The sequence below is a fragment of the Habropoda laboriosa genome, unplaced genomic scaffold (assembly GCF_001263275.1).
Source record: "Habropoda laboriosa isolate 0110345459 unplaced genomic scaffold, ASM126327v1 scaffold28, whole genome shotgun sequence".
Classification (NCBI taxonomy): Eukaryota; Metazoa; Arthropoda; class Insecta; order Hymenoptera; family Apidae; genus Habropoda; species Habropoda laboriosa.
In genome coordinates this window covers 3,437,797-3,454,485 of record NW_017100174.1, presented here as the reverse complement: position 1 = coordinate 3,454,485, position 16,689 = coordinate 3,437,797, and the positions used below count along the sequence as shown (strand labels likewise).

The window sequence follows — 16,689 nt, the reverse complement described above, 5'->3', positions numbered from 1 at the left end:
ATCGAACTGTTTTGAGCACTCTCTGCGTTCCCAATCTCCAGGATCTCTAACTTTATTAATAAAGAACTTCGTTTCAATCTGTTCTAATCTTCTTCCTCTTGCAACATGGAGAAACAATGATTCGTTTCCAGAGAAAAGTGCGAGGAACGAAACTATCGGAGACTTTCCCAGCTTAGTTCTTGAAGAGGTAAGGAGAAGAAGGAGGACGAGATTAATGTTTCGAAATAATTTTGATATAAATTCACGGAACGATTCGTTGCGCTTCCGGAATGCGAAATTTTTGGATTTCCGGGACTGTTTGAACTACGCGATTCGGAAACTGCTTGCGATTCTGTAAATTTTACAACTCGAATTTACTTTCAATTTGGCCGAAATTTCGAGTGTTTGCAAACCAGCACCAGAATCATGCGAACGCTCGTAGAGGCGGTCCTTTCAATATTGAATGTTCCCGCATCTACGATGCGCTTTGCTGGACAAGTTCGTACAAATGAGTCCAGTTAGGAGAATTCAATAGGAACGCGCCTAACTTCTTTCATATTCCTCCCTTCGTGTCTTATCTGGAATGTGTTACAAATAACGAGATATCTTGGTGTTTCAGCCGTATCAGACGTATTTTAATCAGGAGTGAGAAATACGTGTTTTGTTCTCAGAGAACGATTCCACTTGACAAAATGAAATAAATAAGATATATTGAAAACTTGTCCCTTAAAAGTATTGCATAAAAATGACGCTTCTATTGTAATAGTAGTTTCAAATTCATTTTATCACATCCTCAACCCTTTCTCGCACGTGTATATTAATCGTCCAATAAGTGTAATGTTTTTGATTATTTTCTTTCACTTTCCATATTGCAGAAACGTAAGTTACTTTTATAAACTTCAAATTGTTTATAAATTTAATTTACAAATTTCTAAGTTACTAATTATAAATAATGTGAAACTTATTTACACGTGCTTAGGAATTAATGAGAAAAAAAAGAATACACAAAATTGATCACCTTTGGCACGTCAAATTTCTAAGTTACTAATTATAAGTAAAGTGAAACTTATTTGCACGCGCTTAGGAATTAATTAAAAAAAAAGTACACAAAATTGATCACAATTGGCGCGTCAAATTGACAAAAAAAGAAAAGTGAATGTTAAAGGGTTGTGCATTAATATATTCCAGATTAATACGACTGTCCTGATTAAATTTCTTTCGTATTAAAAAATTTATTAAATCATATTTTACACGTAAAATCTTCGGAGAGTGTTGCACGAAGAAGAATCTGATAGAAGGATTTATAAACGAGGAAGAAGTGCACGTTCATTTTCGTTACAGCCGGTGCGACACGCCCCTTTTGAGCGTGAAGAAAAATAAATCTTCCGGTAATATAGTGTACACAGTGAGACATTAATTCTACAGCTTCGCCGTGTTCATTATCCAACTTCGTATGGCGGACACTCGCGTGTACACTCCAGGATATTGAGGAGTCGCGCATTGGTAGCCCCAGGATACGATGCCAATTTGAACGCCGTTGTACACCAGTGGACCTCCGGAATCTCCCTGTCAGGTGCAAATAAGCCTTTGAGAATGTGCAACCTGAGTAGCGGGGGTCGATATTAAAAAGTACATGCACAGGCGAAGGGAAAAAGCAGCGGACCAGAAAGGTGCCATTTTTGTTTCTTAGTCTTCGTTATTGAAGGAAGCCATAGTGCTCCAGAATTGAGTGCAGAGACCATGGTTGTTGGACAAAAGTTGTTTTTTCACTAAATCAGTCGAGTGCTTTTTATCTTAATAATTGTGAATTGACGATTTTAAAGTTAAAAAAATTAAATAACGAGAAGATTAGAGGAAAGTTGAAAGCAAAGAATTAAATAATTTAAAGAAATAGATGAACGTTGAACAAAAAATTAAATAACGAAAATAATAGACGGAAGCTGAAAGAAAAAATTTGGGAGGAAGTGAATTCCTATAAACGTACAGAGATTGAAGAATTTTTCAATATTTAATACCGACTACTTCCAAGAATCGAAAAATCGCCGTTACGATAACAGAGTCCTGATCTGAAATTTTTGTCAAAATGTTACTTCTCGGTATTAATCTCTTCGAAATCTGTTATACAATCCATATCGATCATAATTTGCCAGATACTTGACTCGAGCGAATCGTGTTATCTCTAATTTACAGTTTCATTTCCTGTAACTTCAATTTTTAATCTAACACCCGAGTATTTCTAGAACTTGGTACTTATTTGACACGAGAAATGTCTATATTTATCGGATCGTTATTATCATCGTTCTTGAAGGCAACTCGTCTTCTTGAATGTTTTCAATTCGATCGAAGGATAAAATCCAAGCAACGCAAACAACGAAGCCGGGTGATAACAGACACAGATTCGAAGAAACGAAAAAAAAAAGACGTATACCTGACAGGTGTCGTAGCCACCAGACAAAATTCCCGCGCAGATCATGTTTTCAGTGACAACATGACCGATGTTGGAGAAGATCTTCTTGCATTGGTTCGTATCGACGATGGGCACGTTCAAACTTTGCAAGCTAGGCGACATCCCGCCGTTTGCCTAAGAACAATCCAACATTATCGACTCGAACATTCGAATCGAATATTAGGAAGCAATCGAACATTTCACAGTGTGTCGTTTCTGTGCGAAACGCGCGTTCGAAGCAGCGCAAACGCGAGCCGCGACGAATGTTTGCCGTGACGAGCGAACATTGTCGACCGATCGACAAACAAACCTTAATGTTTGCACGAGTTCGCACAGGTAGGTAATCAGTCTCGGCGAACGTCACCGTTGACCGAAGCATCGAGCCACCACGTCAAACACGGGTTTACCTTGTCGTGCAACAGCTGTCAGAACGATATACACACGCGTAGCTGGGAAAAACTTACCGTCAAACGGCCCCATCCTGTCACCACCGCGGTTTTTCCAGCGGGAACGGTGATCGAGGATTCCGCCAGTCTGATTGGCTTCGCGGTCACGTTTATGATTATGGGGTTCGGTAACTGCGGACAGAAGAGGCTTGAGAATGTATCGTTGTATACACACACTGTCTATTAGTCAAAATCGCGATGTAGATTTGAGTATTAGCCTTCTTTGCTTCGTCCTTTCCTTATCATTCATCCTTTCCTGACTAACTCCGCCTCACCCTCGAACCCTGCCCTCGGTTTACCTAAACCAGTGATGGCGAACCTATGACACGCGTGTCAAAGGTGACACGCCAAGACATTTTGTGTGACACGCATCGGCTTAAGTCATATGGCGAACCTATGACACGCGTGTCAAAGGTGACACGCCAAGACATTTTGTGTGACACGCATCGACTTAAGTCATCTCACAGCCGAAACCGAGCAGATCACAAATAACAGATCTTCTATCGTTAATTCGGAGCTGAACCATAGCGAGTCCGTGATCGTACAAGTGACCGTGATCCCAATTTTGACACACCGAGCTCAAAAGGTTCGCCGTCACTGACCTAAACTCTTACGAATCCTAACTCCCACTCCTCAAGACACGAACACGTATATATCAGGTCCTTCCTCAGAAACCTCAGATTTTCAGTCCTGCTACCTTTACGCACGCAGTTCTGCAAGACTACTGTTTAATCCGCTGATAATACCGTACTTTGTTAACGCGTCTCTGAATTTAGCGATCGCGAAAAGTACGAGTCCGAGGATTAATTAATTTCACTAATTGCTGCCGATTGAAAGTCAGGCAACGCGAATTGAAAGAATCCTTCGAACAGGTGCTGGATAATAAGTGTACCTGCTGTAGCGAAAGGGTTAAATACGAGGAGAGATTATGGAAGCGCGAGTTTCGAATGCAAGGACGAGGAAAAGATTATTGAAACAGAGTTCTGATATATTAGCACAGATTCGACGATTTCAAATTCTGTTATTCGTAAAATATGAATTTACAGATGTTGATTTAATCGCGAGAGGCTTATCTTATCTGTCTTTATCTTTCTAGAATAGCGTTTACTCTTTAACTGAAATGTAATCAAGCAAGTAGGATCTTTTCAATATGCTCAAATCCGAAGAATTGTGCAAATAAAACGTGTACTTAGATGATGTAAGATTTATGTCGTTTTCTTCCCTGGTATACCGAATGGAGCACATTATCGAGTATTTACAGAAATATTGATGATTTGAGAAAGATGTTGTTAGGAAGAATTGAAGTACTTTAGGGAGCACACTTTTCGGTGCAACTTTACAGGAGGAAAGGTCAAGAAGTCATCAATTTTCTTTTTTTTTGAGGAAATTGTGTATTTTTTAATATGCATAAGTGCAGTCCATACTTTTAGACGCATTCAATGATTATAGTCGCTCAAGGTCACAGGTGAAGGAAAAGCAATTACAACCTCCCTCAAACAATAGTAAACCAGACACATTAAGTCCATTGGAAGGACGTAACTACTCTCTTTTCACCTGTGATCCTGCTTGATCTTGAGTGACTATACTCGTTGAATTCGTCGGAGCATGACCTACACTTACGTATATCAAAAAAAGAGGCGACAACCGTGAAATTTTCTTCACATCTTACGAAAGATTAAACCACGCCGAAAACTGTCCCCTAAAATTCTCCTTAACAATTTTTATCATGCTTCGCAGATATACTATCGATACTTAGAAGTCTTCGCCTCCTATTACTTGCAAATGTGCTACTTCTTAGAACCAAGCGAATAACACGTGTAAAAGTCCAAACTAATTCGTAACAGCTCACCGAAAACAAAAAGAAAAAAACAAAAAGAGCGAATAAGTGGAGAAATTACCATAATTAACGCTGCGTCGTTGTCGTACGTATGCGGGTTGTATTTGTTGTGCCAGGTAATCCTCTTGATACCATCGATCAGCACGCCGCCCGCGTTATTGTAAGTGCTGTGCAGACGAATTTGGATGCGGCTGGGACTCAGTCTGAAAGATGATGGTAATCGCAATTAACCACGGTGTATCTTCGTTACGCGGCCACGGAATATCGCGTCTCCCGGTAATTAATAAATTATCTACTAGGCGGTGTTCCCGTCCCATAACTCAATCTACAACGAACCCGTAGACACAATGCGCCGCCGTTAGCACCCAGCTTTCGCTGATTATGGAGCCCCCGCATGACAGCTCGCCGTAGTAGTGAATAGACACCTATTACACGGAAAGTCGTTATTTCGATATTACACCGTTGGGATTATGTCGCGTGCTCGTTCGACAAAATCGCGTAAACCGTGATTAATTTACCTGATACGGATACTCTTGAATGCTCGCGCTGCTACCGCCTATAATCCTAGGGTCGAAGCTGTGAGCGCATCCTAACGCGCTGAGCAACAACAACAACGTCCACATGGTGTTCTCGTTCAACGGTCTCGCGACTTACTGTCTGCTTTCAAACCAGAGCAATAGAGTACGTCGCGGAACTGATAACACCGCTGATCTGATATCGACATCAACGACAGATTTACCGGACGCGTCATTTCGACGCGTTTCCAATTTCGCGGGGAAAATCGCGGAAACCGTTTGCATTTCTCGGCTACCACTTATGGTTGCTATAAATTTTATATAAATATGGAATATCATATAGCTTCATTTATAAGTTAATAGCGTATATGTTGTTTTCGAGTAAAATAAGTTGCTTTTTGAAGAAAATGTGCGATTTGGCTGAGATAGGAATATAAGAAATGTCTGTAAACTTAGGGTGAAAATACAGCGATTATATCGTCGTATCGTTATTACGAGATTTCACTCTTTGTCATCTTTCATTTTTTTCACTTCAACCCTTTCTATTTCTATTTTGTCGATGATGAACGCGTGAAGGAACTTTTCGATAGTGTCTAATTTGCCATCCGTCCATTTGATTAAACGTAATACAATTTCTCTACATTCTGCACGAGAAGCTGAACAGAACGAAGAATCTTACAACGGGAACTCGCGTTCTCTGTTCGAGGAATGCGAAGAAACCGGGTTCTAGACAAAAGCCGCGAATCGAGGGAAGAAAATCGAGAGTTCACGGGATCGTAACTGAAGGCGAAGTGCAAGCGCGAGAGGAAAAGCGGATAGGAAAAGGGGATTAATGCTTTTGAATGCCGGCGGAAGTGGCTATCGGTTTTCTCAGAAGCGTCTTAATCATGCGATACGATTTCAATAGATTACGCTACGTCTTGTTAGGTGCGCTAAGCTGCTTTTCGAGTTCGAAATAGAGCCGCTGTAACGAAGTGTTTTCCCGGTTGTTCTCTGTAACAACGAGAAATTATCAACGTCGAAGATAAATTCCTGAATTTCAGACGCTTCCGATATATTTGAACAATTATTTTAATATATACATTTCAATTGCACACTGGATGGACACTGTTGGTACGTTCTCGTATCGATAGCTCTGTGTTCGTTCTCGCGACGAGCGTAGATTTTTCGGGCGCGAGCGAACATCGAGGGTTTGCGCAGCGCGCGAATTGCGGTGAAACGAGCAGCGCAGAAATAATATTTGAACGATCCGGTACGATTTATCCACGCAGCATTTCAGCCGGTAACGTAGACAGTGCGTGCAAACGGGGTGGTCTCTATATAATTTTTTACTACGACCGACCGCAATTTCGATTACTCCGCAGTAAATAAAACCGGGGCCGGAAATAAAACAATTGAAACGACGACAAATGGTGTTCCCATTCGTGGCTGCTAAAGCGTATCCTCTCTTCTCTTTCTCTCTTCCAGCCTTTCTTTTTTCTATTTTCTCCGTCGTTGTATTGTTGCTGGCTGAAATCACAATCAGTGGCATTCAGAGCTTAGAGAACACCGAGGTCTGAACTCACAATCAATGTCATTCAGATTTTAGAGAACACTCAGAGATCGGCACTCACAATCAATATTATTCAGAGCTTAGAGAGCACCCAGAGATCGGCGCTCACAACTAATATTATTCAGTAACAATAGAAAGATGCACGCAGAGAGGATTTATTCAATGAACGCACTTTATGGACGAGCCTGGGTGTTTGTGTGTACAGGGAGAATCATATATCGTGATCTTCTTTATTAACTTTATCGTTGGGTAGTTTAAGCTGTTCAAAATTTGATTTATCGACGGTTAAATTTATTTATACGCCTTTTCCCAGTTTTTAAGTTTATTCAGATTTTGGTGAGCACTTTGAGGTCTGAAATCACAATCAGTGGCATTCAGAGCTTAGAGAACACCGAGGTCTGAACTCACAATCAATGCCACGCAGAGCTTAGAGAACACTCAGAGATCGGCACTCACAATCAATATTATTCAGAGCTTAGAGAGCACTCAGAGATCGGCGCTCACAACCAATATTATTCAGACCTCAGAGAACACTCAGAGATCGGCACTCACTACCAATATTATTCAAAGCTTAGGAAACACTGAGGTCTGAATTCACAATCAATGCCATGCAGAGCTTAGAGAACACCGAGGTCTGAACTCACAATCAATGTCATTCAGACCTCAGAGAACACTCAGAGATCGGCACTCACTATCAATATTATTCAGAGCTTAGGAAACACCGAGGTCTGAACTCACAATCAACGTCATTCAGACCTTAGAGAACACTCAGAGATCGGCACTCGCAATCAATATTATTCAGAGCTTAGAGATCACTAATTTCGGCAGTCCAAGGCAAACGCATCCAAAGAAACACCAAAACATCAAGAATTCAGCAACAAAATGCTTTTCCTTCGTTTCGAAGAATAACACAGTCCAAAACTTATTATTATTCAGAGCTTAGAGATCACTAATTTCGGCAGTCCAAGGCAAACGCATCCAAAGAAACACTAAAACATCAAGAATTCAGCAACAAAATGCTTTTCCTTCGTTTCGAAGAATAACACAGTCCAAAACTTACTCAACAGTAAACTGATAAAACCTGTATAAACACGTAAACCGTCTATCGATTCTCCAGGGGGGTGAACCGAATACGAAACCGAAGAATGAAAGTCGCGTAGTCTCCTAACACAGACATGTGTTTCCGAACGTGGGTAGGCTAGGCGGGCCACAGGAATTAATGCAACGCCAAACGACTCCCGTAAACGTAAAAGGCCAGGCGGCAGCGTTAAAATTATATGATAGCCGTACACCGAGCGACGAGGTATACGACGATAGGAGGGGGTGGTGGTCCACGTACACCTATCTCAAGTGTATTATAAATGCGATGCATGCGGCGGCTCGCGAACCAAGCAATGTGCAATTGTTTATGGCACGAGTGAGCAAATGCAACGAAAATAAGGCGGGCATTAATAGTTTCGGCGACGAAAGCCGGGCCCCAACGGCTAACTCTATAACGTGTAATCCAACGAAAATTACCATTTAAATTCTAGCCCCTGGTGGCGGTGTGCGTTTCGCGCGACTGATGGGAACGGAGAGCTCTTGATTAACTGCTCTAAAACCCTTCTCGCTTCGAGGACGACTCTTTGTATTGTTTCAGTTTCGTTTCAGCCGCGAATTTAGTCACCGTTGTGTGCCTGTGACACGTGGGAACGTTCGTGAATTGTCGAGTGGATCCGAGAACGGGGGACGGGAGGGTGTAGCCGCGTCGAGTGAAATTTATCGATGTGTAAAGTCTGCCACTTTATATTCCAGATATGCAGACGTTCTTCTGAATTTTCCATTTTTTTTTTTTTGTTACGGTAATTGATTCTTTGAATTTTCTCTACTTATCGAATCATCTCGCTCCCTCCCCCTCTCTCACTCTCTGAATTATCTCTGTTTTAGCAACAGGCGCATCAATGTCGCACTTCGATAAGATGTTTATCAGCCTGCGTCATTTATTCGAACGGCGAACGTTCAGTTTGACGTTTCATTCACACGGAACAAATCGACGAAAATAAATGCAGATAGCTGTGATAAACACACATATTTATCTAACACTCGAATAGTCTTCTCAAATGAACAGTTCACGCCAGAATGGGAATATTTCACGTTCCGTTTGCTTGACGGACTTCGCCAAATATCGAAACATTCCGCGCAGAACGGAACCGACAATTTAATCGAAGTTCGTTTCGCATTATTCCGCTTGCTTTCACGAAATAACAGTCTTCGTGGAACGATGTTCCTACGGCGAGCCTGCGCCTGGTAAACGCGGCATCCCTCTTATACGTGAACTTCCTCGCCGGTTAATTCGTTGTAATCTCTTCGGAATTTCCAACTCCTAATACTTAGTTTCTACCGCGACGCATTGCACGATGGGCTTAACACACACGTACACGTGAACACACTAGTGTACGAATACATCGAGCGTTCGTTGCAAAAGTTTTCCAAAATTCTGGCTCATTATAATTCGCGGGATTCACCAGCCAGTTGCACGTTCACGCGTTTTTGCGCGCCGTAAGAGAATGGACGCGATTCTCGTATGCATGGTAACGAGAAATTCGCAACAAGACACAGCGGGCGGGCGCGTCTTCGTTTCGAATGCAGATGATTAACGAATATTTGAACGCTCGCGAATGGGGTTACAGGAGGAAATTGAAATGAGGAATTCCGTACACTGTTCGGGCAACTTTAGCTTTCTCCGGTTATTCCTGACCCCTTTTTCTTATTAATTTCTTACTTGGCATCTTTTCATTCTCTTGGTAATGTAAATAGTTACGTACTTTTCTTTGTTCGGTGTTTAATGAAGTGGTAAATTTGAATAGATGAAAAATCGCGAATTTTAACGTTATTGCAAAGTTATTGCGGAATAAACGAGCGAAAGGTTGCGAATTTTAACGTTATTGCAAAATTAGAATTTTAACGTTATCGCAAAATTAGAATAAATAAGCGAAAAATGGCGAATTTTAATGTTATCGCAAAATTACAATAAATAAGCAAAATATTGCGCGTTTTAACGTTGCTGCAAAATTGAAAAACCTAAATAAACGGTCGCGAATTTTAACGACGTTACGAAATTAGAATGAATAAATAAAGCGTCGCGAATTTTAACGTCCTAGCGAAATTAGAATAAAGAAATAAAAGTTGCAGCTAAATTAGAATAAATAAATACAGAGTCGCGAATTTTAACGTTGCAGCGAAATTAGAAAACCTAAATAAAGGGTCGCGAATTTTCGTGCTGTAGCAAAATTAGAAACTCCAAATAAAGTGTCGCCAATTTTAAGATCGTCGCAAAAATAGTCATCGACCCAACAACTTTTAACCGTCACAAAAATGTTCCATCATTCCCCGAGAAATATACCTCAAAAATCAGCAAACAACGTGAACTCCTCGTTTCCAAAGCCACTTTTCAATTTCATCAGCAAAGCTCGTCCAAACGAAACTGTATCAGTTGGGACTCCAAGAGAGTCGAAGATGAGACCATTAGTCACCGGTGAAGAACGAATTAATCTCTACCTGAGCGGCTGCATTGCGCAAGAGAAGTAACGCAACAACGGTTTTTTTTTTATCATCCGATCGTTTAATCGATTCAGCCGCGGCAGCGTAATCGCTGATAATGAACGAAGAAAAAGGAAAGAGACGAGACGGTGAAGAGATGTTGGTCGGACGCGTGCATCGTATTGGAGCGATACGATTATTGAAATTACGGTGAAACGAGGGAGGTGGAGGAGAGAACGTGTGACATTTATCCAAATTTATGGGGGATTCGCTTGTACGCCGGATTACGAATGCACATTTCCCAGGAATTCGAGCGTTCCGCGCGTGTCTCGTTGAAATATTTTCACGGAGTTGGTACGCGAGGGACAGATGAATAGAGGGGACCGTATCGTTCGAAACAACCGAATGAAATACGCGAACGTGTTACGAAAATCGTTGCGATAATTTTTTCTCATCGAGATGCGCGCCGATAAAGCGACGCAAAATTGCTGGACATGTGAGAGCGAACCCGATTCGTACTCGTTTCGCGGGTCGTCGAATTACTCGAATACTGGCGCTAAAAACGCAACTGTTTTCGCGGATGACAAGTGCGTGGAAAGTATTTGATCTTCTGTGACTGACAATGCGATTAGCTGGATACGTTGTTTGCATGGAAATGCATACATTAAGTCATCCAATAAATAACGTCATCGCAGAAGCCCAGTTTCGATGAAAACATAATTGTATTCACGTTTACTGTTTATTTCTCAGAACCATTTTTGCCATTTTTCGGGAAATTTTTCAATCCCTTTTTCACAAAAATTCTTGGATTAAAAAATTAATTTAATGTGAATTTTAAGAGGTATGTGCTTCTGAAGCTTTTGCCATTTAAAAAATTTTCTAAAGAAAGAAATAGAGTGATCCATTGTGGATGTGGTACTAATTCGCAGTTAACTTGTTTAAATTTTTCTATTGTCATTTTCGATGAATGCGGAAATTTTCATAGTGAAAAAGAACTCGTTTGAGTTTTACCAATGCCGGTCTAACAATCTGTCTAACAGTTCACTTTCCTACATTTAGACGTTACTCATAAAACGACCCAATATTTTCTATTAATCAAGTATTCCAATAAAAATCGAGATTTGCGCATTCGTCGTTCAGACTTTCGCGTCGCCGATGAATTCATTACCTCTAAATGATTAATCGCCGTAAAGTTGAGGAAACGGGTAACAAGAAAATCGGAGAACAAGGCGTGTGAAAAGGTTGATTTATATTCGAGCACGTTCAAGCGCGAATCAGCTACAAATTTTCCAAGCAGGATCTGATGCGCGTTAATTTAATAATAAATATCTCGTTGCTTTGTCCCCTGTTGATGAGCAAACGCACACAGGGACACATACTCCGTCTGGAATATTTATCTCACGTTAACGATTCGTTTTACGACAACGCAGCCAGCTCGACGCGTAATTGAAATTATTTTTGAGCATAATACCGTTCTCGTGCCACCGGCTAATTAATTCGATGCCCATGCCGGACAAAAAACAGGGCTACAAGTGAAAACGATGAAATTACAGTCGCGTTACGCATTTATGGAGTCGACCGACCGTGTATTAACTCGACATTTGCACAGGTCAATTAGCCTCGCGATGAATAACCGTCCACGTATACGTAATGAGCGAAACGATTTTCAACGCGATATTGATATTAAAAATCTTTCTCCTACTGCCGATGAATATTGCCTCCGTTCTTAATCGAATCCATGTTGCATCGTTGCAAAAATTCAATAAATAAAGATTACAAAGAGAAATACACCGTACACAGGGTGTTCCGTTTAAACGGATCATAAATGCTTAATACTTGTTTACTTCGTCTCAGTAGAAGATATACGGTTGGGATTAAAGAGAAAAGAACGAAAAGATGCTTTTTATCTGACACATGTTCGAGTGTCAAAATAGTGTAGTATCGGGGCCTCCCTACCCAAATAGGAAGCCGACAAGAGAGAATAGAGAGGGAGTGACTTTGGCGTAGTGTGCAAAGCCTCGGCTTGCTAAGCCAAAGGTCCAGGGTTCGATTCCCGTTGAGTCCCTCGAAATTTTTCCGTCGTTTCCTACAATATTAAATGCATAATATCAACATTTGTAATTTCGAAATTTTGTACAGAATACGAAATATTGTAGTATCGGGGCCTCCCTACCCAAATAGGACGCCGGCAAGGGACAATAGAGAGGGAGTGGTTGGCGTAGCGCGCAAAGCCTCGGCTTGCTAAGCCGAAGGTCCAGGGTTCGATTCCCGGTGAGTCCCTCGAAAGTTTTCCGTCGTTTCCTACAATATTTAATTTCGAAATTTTGTACAGAATATAAAATATTGTAGTGTCGGGACATCCATACCTAAATAGGAAACCGACAAGAGAGAATAGGGTAAGTTGGACGTAGTGTGCAAAGCCTCGGCCGGCATCGATTCCCGTTTGGGTCTCTCGAAATTTGTCCGTCGGTTCCTACAATAGTTTGGATATTTCTGTGAATTGATTCGAATAAGACACCTTGTACTATGATTTCACGTCATCGTTTGGGTAAATTTTAAACGAGCTCCTGAATTTTCGTAATCGGGAATTCCCACGAATCCTCCAGTTTACCGAAGCGTTGCGACACGGATCGGCTAACTGTTTTTCGGCGTTATCTTAATAACTTGAGCCATTTTCTAACCGCATCCCGGAAAAATACGTTTGTTGTGAACGTCGATTTAGCCCTTAATGTCACGGCCTTAGAAGTATTACTCATTTCCCGATAAATGGAAAGAAACAGGGAGAGGGAGAGTAATTCCGGGAGAGCATTATTTTCTGCAGAAATTACATATTCGCCGCTTTATAAGGAACACTCGGCTCCCTTGGTGTCCTAAAACACAGTTGCAATGAACGTGATAGCGTTAGCGATCTTTGGTTCGTCGGTGTTCTCTGCGGCTTCTGGACACGGTCCAAGTCAGTGATCAAGTATTTATAATTTTGTTGAACATAGGACAAATTAAAATTTGACATAGTTTCGTATTGTAGAAAAATTGTTGTGTAGATTTGTGTTGGAATCTACTAATAATTTGGCTATTAATAAATCATTATACGGTGATACATTAAGATAGCTATTCTAACGACAGCTATTTAAATTAACTAATTTTCTTACACAAGTTACCTACTGTTTTTGTATTCTTTATTCGAGCATAAGTGGAATTTCAGACGTGTAATCATTGTTGATGTATCGTGTAACATATCTGTTTCTGTAACCATTATTGGTCAAACACAATTGCAATGGTAATCACATTACAGAGTATCAGTGACGTATCAATACTCACTTTGTCAAACCTGATCTGACGTTTAGTACAATTAAGAAGAAACTGACCTACGCACGAGAACTGCATTGTCAGACTGACTTACTGTAGCCTCTAATAAATATTTCGACACTATATTAAAATAATTATATTTATATAATTGTTGGATGTTTGCGAAAGTTCGTGGCCGATTTGAAAGCAAAACACACACGGCGTGTGCCAAGGCAAATTTCATTTGCAAACAAAATGAAACGAAATGAAAAGTTATTTGAAAATAAAACACAAGCGGTGTATCTTTCTAAAACAAACCCGTCACCTCTGAAAATCAGGCACGAATTTCTGCAATCATCCAATAATTATACAAATATTAAGACACTATACCAATGTTCTTAACTACGACCAGAGTTCACGTTAAAAAGAATACTCGAATATTATTTCTCTTCTAATTAACATACAAAACCCGCGAAATTCGAGCGGCAGATTCGAAGCGAGATAAAATGGCACGCTAATGTTCACCAGACAGGGACACAGAGACGTACGTACACAGATAGAAGAGAAATTAACCGATTGAACGGCATCTACGTAGCCGTATCATGCGAACGCATTAAACGTTCGGGTCTGATTTGAATGTTGTACAGACGATTATCGGGAAAGAATCGTCTCGGAGTCAGCGAGATCCCCGGAATCCAGGATTATCGGAGGAGAGAGGACCGCCATAGAGGAATATCCATTTGCGGTTAGTATAACCGGTGCGATCGATCTTCACGGTCGATTTGGCATTTAGAAAATCGTTGCTTCTCGTCGCAGGTCTCGTTGCAGAACAATGGCACGTTTTTCGGCCACGATGTCGAGCATTTCTGCGGCGGCGGTATCGTCGGGGAAAAGTGGATAATAACATCGGCACAGTGCGCTCTCAGGCAAGATTAATATATATCGCGTTTCCCCCTTTGTCGAACGATTTTCACGTGCATACGATTCGTCCAGGCGTTTCGATACGCGTTGCATTTCTATTTTTTCTCTCTCTCCCTCTATCCTCGTCTCGTGGGCCATTTTACAGGATACAAGTGAAACCGTTCCACGTGAGAGCAGGCTCGTCGAGTTATTACGAGGACGGTGACATTTATGGTGTCCAAAGCGTCGTGATACATCCAGCCTTTAACGTAATTAATTACGACTACGACGTTGGTCTCGTTGAGGTATTACGTTCTCGCCTGTCGTATTATGGTGTGTGTCAGCTTCGAGAGAATATTTAGTGGCTGTTACGATTGTCGCGGTATTATTGAAATGAATGTTTCAAGCGCGGATACGTGGAAAGGTGGGAATTATCGACTAATCGGTAGAATCCTTGGATATTTTTGTTACACGCTTGTTTCACGATTCGTTCAAAGATTTTTATCGAATAATGCTAACTGTCGTTTAATCTATCGAGTGATTGCAAATTCTCTTCTTTTTCAATATTTCGTTTTTTATTGTAAATTAATCCATATAATCTAGTAATCGATGTAATCTGAGAAATTACTGTCTCGACTATTCCTACTAACTGAGAGATATTTCAACAGCTACTGTAACATTCGGACACTGTAATCCTTACCTTCTAGTAACCTTAGAAGAGAATTTATCGTTAGTTATAGTTACTCAAAGTATAGAACTGAATATTCGTTTCGCTCGTAGCTCTCTCGGAGCATAACATTTGGCAGTACAAAGCAGCCCATTAAATTGCCCCGAACGCATACAACTATCACCGAAGGTTCCTTAGTTCGAGTTCCTGGTTGGGGTGCAGCCGAGGTGAGAACACTATAAAAATCTCTCAGGCCACTATCTTACAATGTATAACACAGCAGCGTGATTTCTCAGTTTTTAGGTCCAGTTTCAGGACAACTTCTACTCACCACCATGAAGAAAATTAACAACGACGACTGTCAGGATGCGAATAACGGCGGCGTATTGACGAACAGGATGTTTTGCGCCCTATCAGACGAAGCTAGACCCTGCGTCGGAGATTCAGGCTCGCCTCTCGTTTACGAAAACACGTTATTCGGTGAGTTTTGGCGTTCATCGAAAGTTCATTCGTTCTTCCACGATAATATCAGGTAGACGGTTTAATCGCTGATTATTCGCCGATTATTATTTCGTTTAATTTATTTCTCGAATTTTTTTTCTCAATCTTCAATTATTTTCACTATTTCGGCGCTTGACGATGCATTTATTCGATACTGTGTTGCATTATGTAGGAACAGCGTCGTGGAGTCGATCCTGCCAGTTGGCATATCCGACCGCCTTTACAGCGATCGCAGAAGTGAAAGATTGGATCAGCGGAGTAACCGGTATAGCTTGATTCCTTGCATACTGGCTGGTCGTAACGCGATCCAGGACATATTACGGCGCCATTGTAATATTTCCTCCGTTACAATGCCGTATCCTCCCCGTTCTCCTGCGATATTCTCGAAGAATTCCGTATTTCTACGGATGTAGACGGAACGTAGAACGGTCTTCTATGAGTCGTCTTGAATTTTAAAAAGATACTAGAATAATAGAGTGTTCCCTATTAAGTTTCGAAAAGAGAGAGAAAATGTAATTCCACTCGATCTACCGTAATAAGACTTTACTAAACGTATGTACATAGCTTTATCGCCGATAATAAATAATTTTAATACATTCAAATATCTTTGTTCGATATTTCCTCTGTCGCGAAGTTAAATACAATTCACCGCACGACGTTGAATGCAAATTAAAAAGAGAGATACACAAGACGTGCGGTAAAAAATGGAGTAAAGAAGCTCACGGAGGAATATGTTTTAAACATTCCGTGTGTCGCGAGATTTATCGATGGCACAGTGTAGGACGTACGAGACAAAATATCGATGCTCTTGTACCTCGGCGAGGTTGGGAAACTGATAGAAATCCCGTATAAGCCGTGGGAGAAAAGTTTCCGTGCGGCGATGCTGAAAAGGCATAGAGAACGAGAGAAAGAGAGAAATGTTTAATTTCGAGCCTCCTCGAGATGTCGCGCCGTGAGCTGATAGCTTTCGACTGGCCATTGCAATAATCCTATTAAACCGCAGACACGATCCAATAACTTTTCTGTCACCGGCTCCTCTCGC

General features: G+C 41.0%; 2 protein-coding genes across 2 annotated transcripts; one reads left to right on the top strand and one right to left on the bottom strand.

Annotated features, from left to right (window-relative positions):
• Positions 1-1,245: 1,245 nt before the first annotated feature.
• LOC108578724 (vitellin-degrading protease-like) lies at positions 1,246-12,967 on the bottom strand. Its single transcript, XM_017942101.1, has 7 exons — positions 12,934-12,967; positions 5,227-5,357; positions 5,045-5,133; positions 4,770-4,911; positions 2,890-3,003; positions 2,408-2,560; positions 1,246-1,545 (listed from the first exon to the last, which is right to left on the bottom strand). Exons 1-7 carry the CDS (start codon positions 12,965-12,967, stop codon positions 1,399-1,401), a joined length of 810 nt encoding a protein of 269 aa, XP_017797590.1. The 3' UTR covers positions 1,246-1,398.
• Positions 12,968-13,180: 213 nt separating this feature from the next.
• LOC108578722 (trypsin 5G1-like) lies at positions 13,181-15,923 on the top strand. The gene is made up of 7 exons (XM_017942100.1): positions 13,181-13,247; positions 14,227-14,324; positions 14,396-14,505; positions 14,646-14,784; positions 15,260-15,373; positions 15,443-15,626; positions 15,820-15,923. Exons 1-7 carry the CDS (start codon positions 13,181-13,183, stop codon positions 15,921-15,923), a joined length of 816 nt encoding a protein of 271 aa, XP_017797589.1.
• The last annotated feature ends 766 nt before the right edge of the window (positions 15,924-16,689 follow it).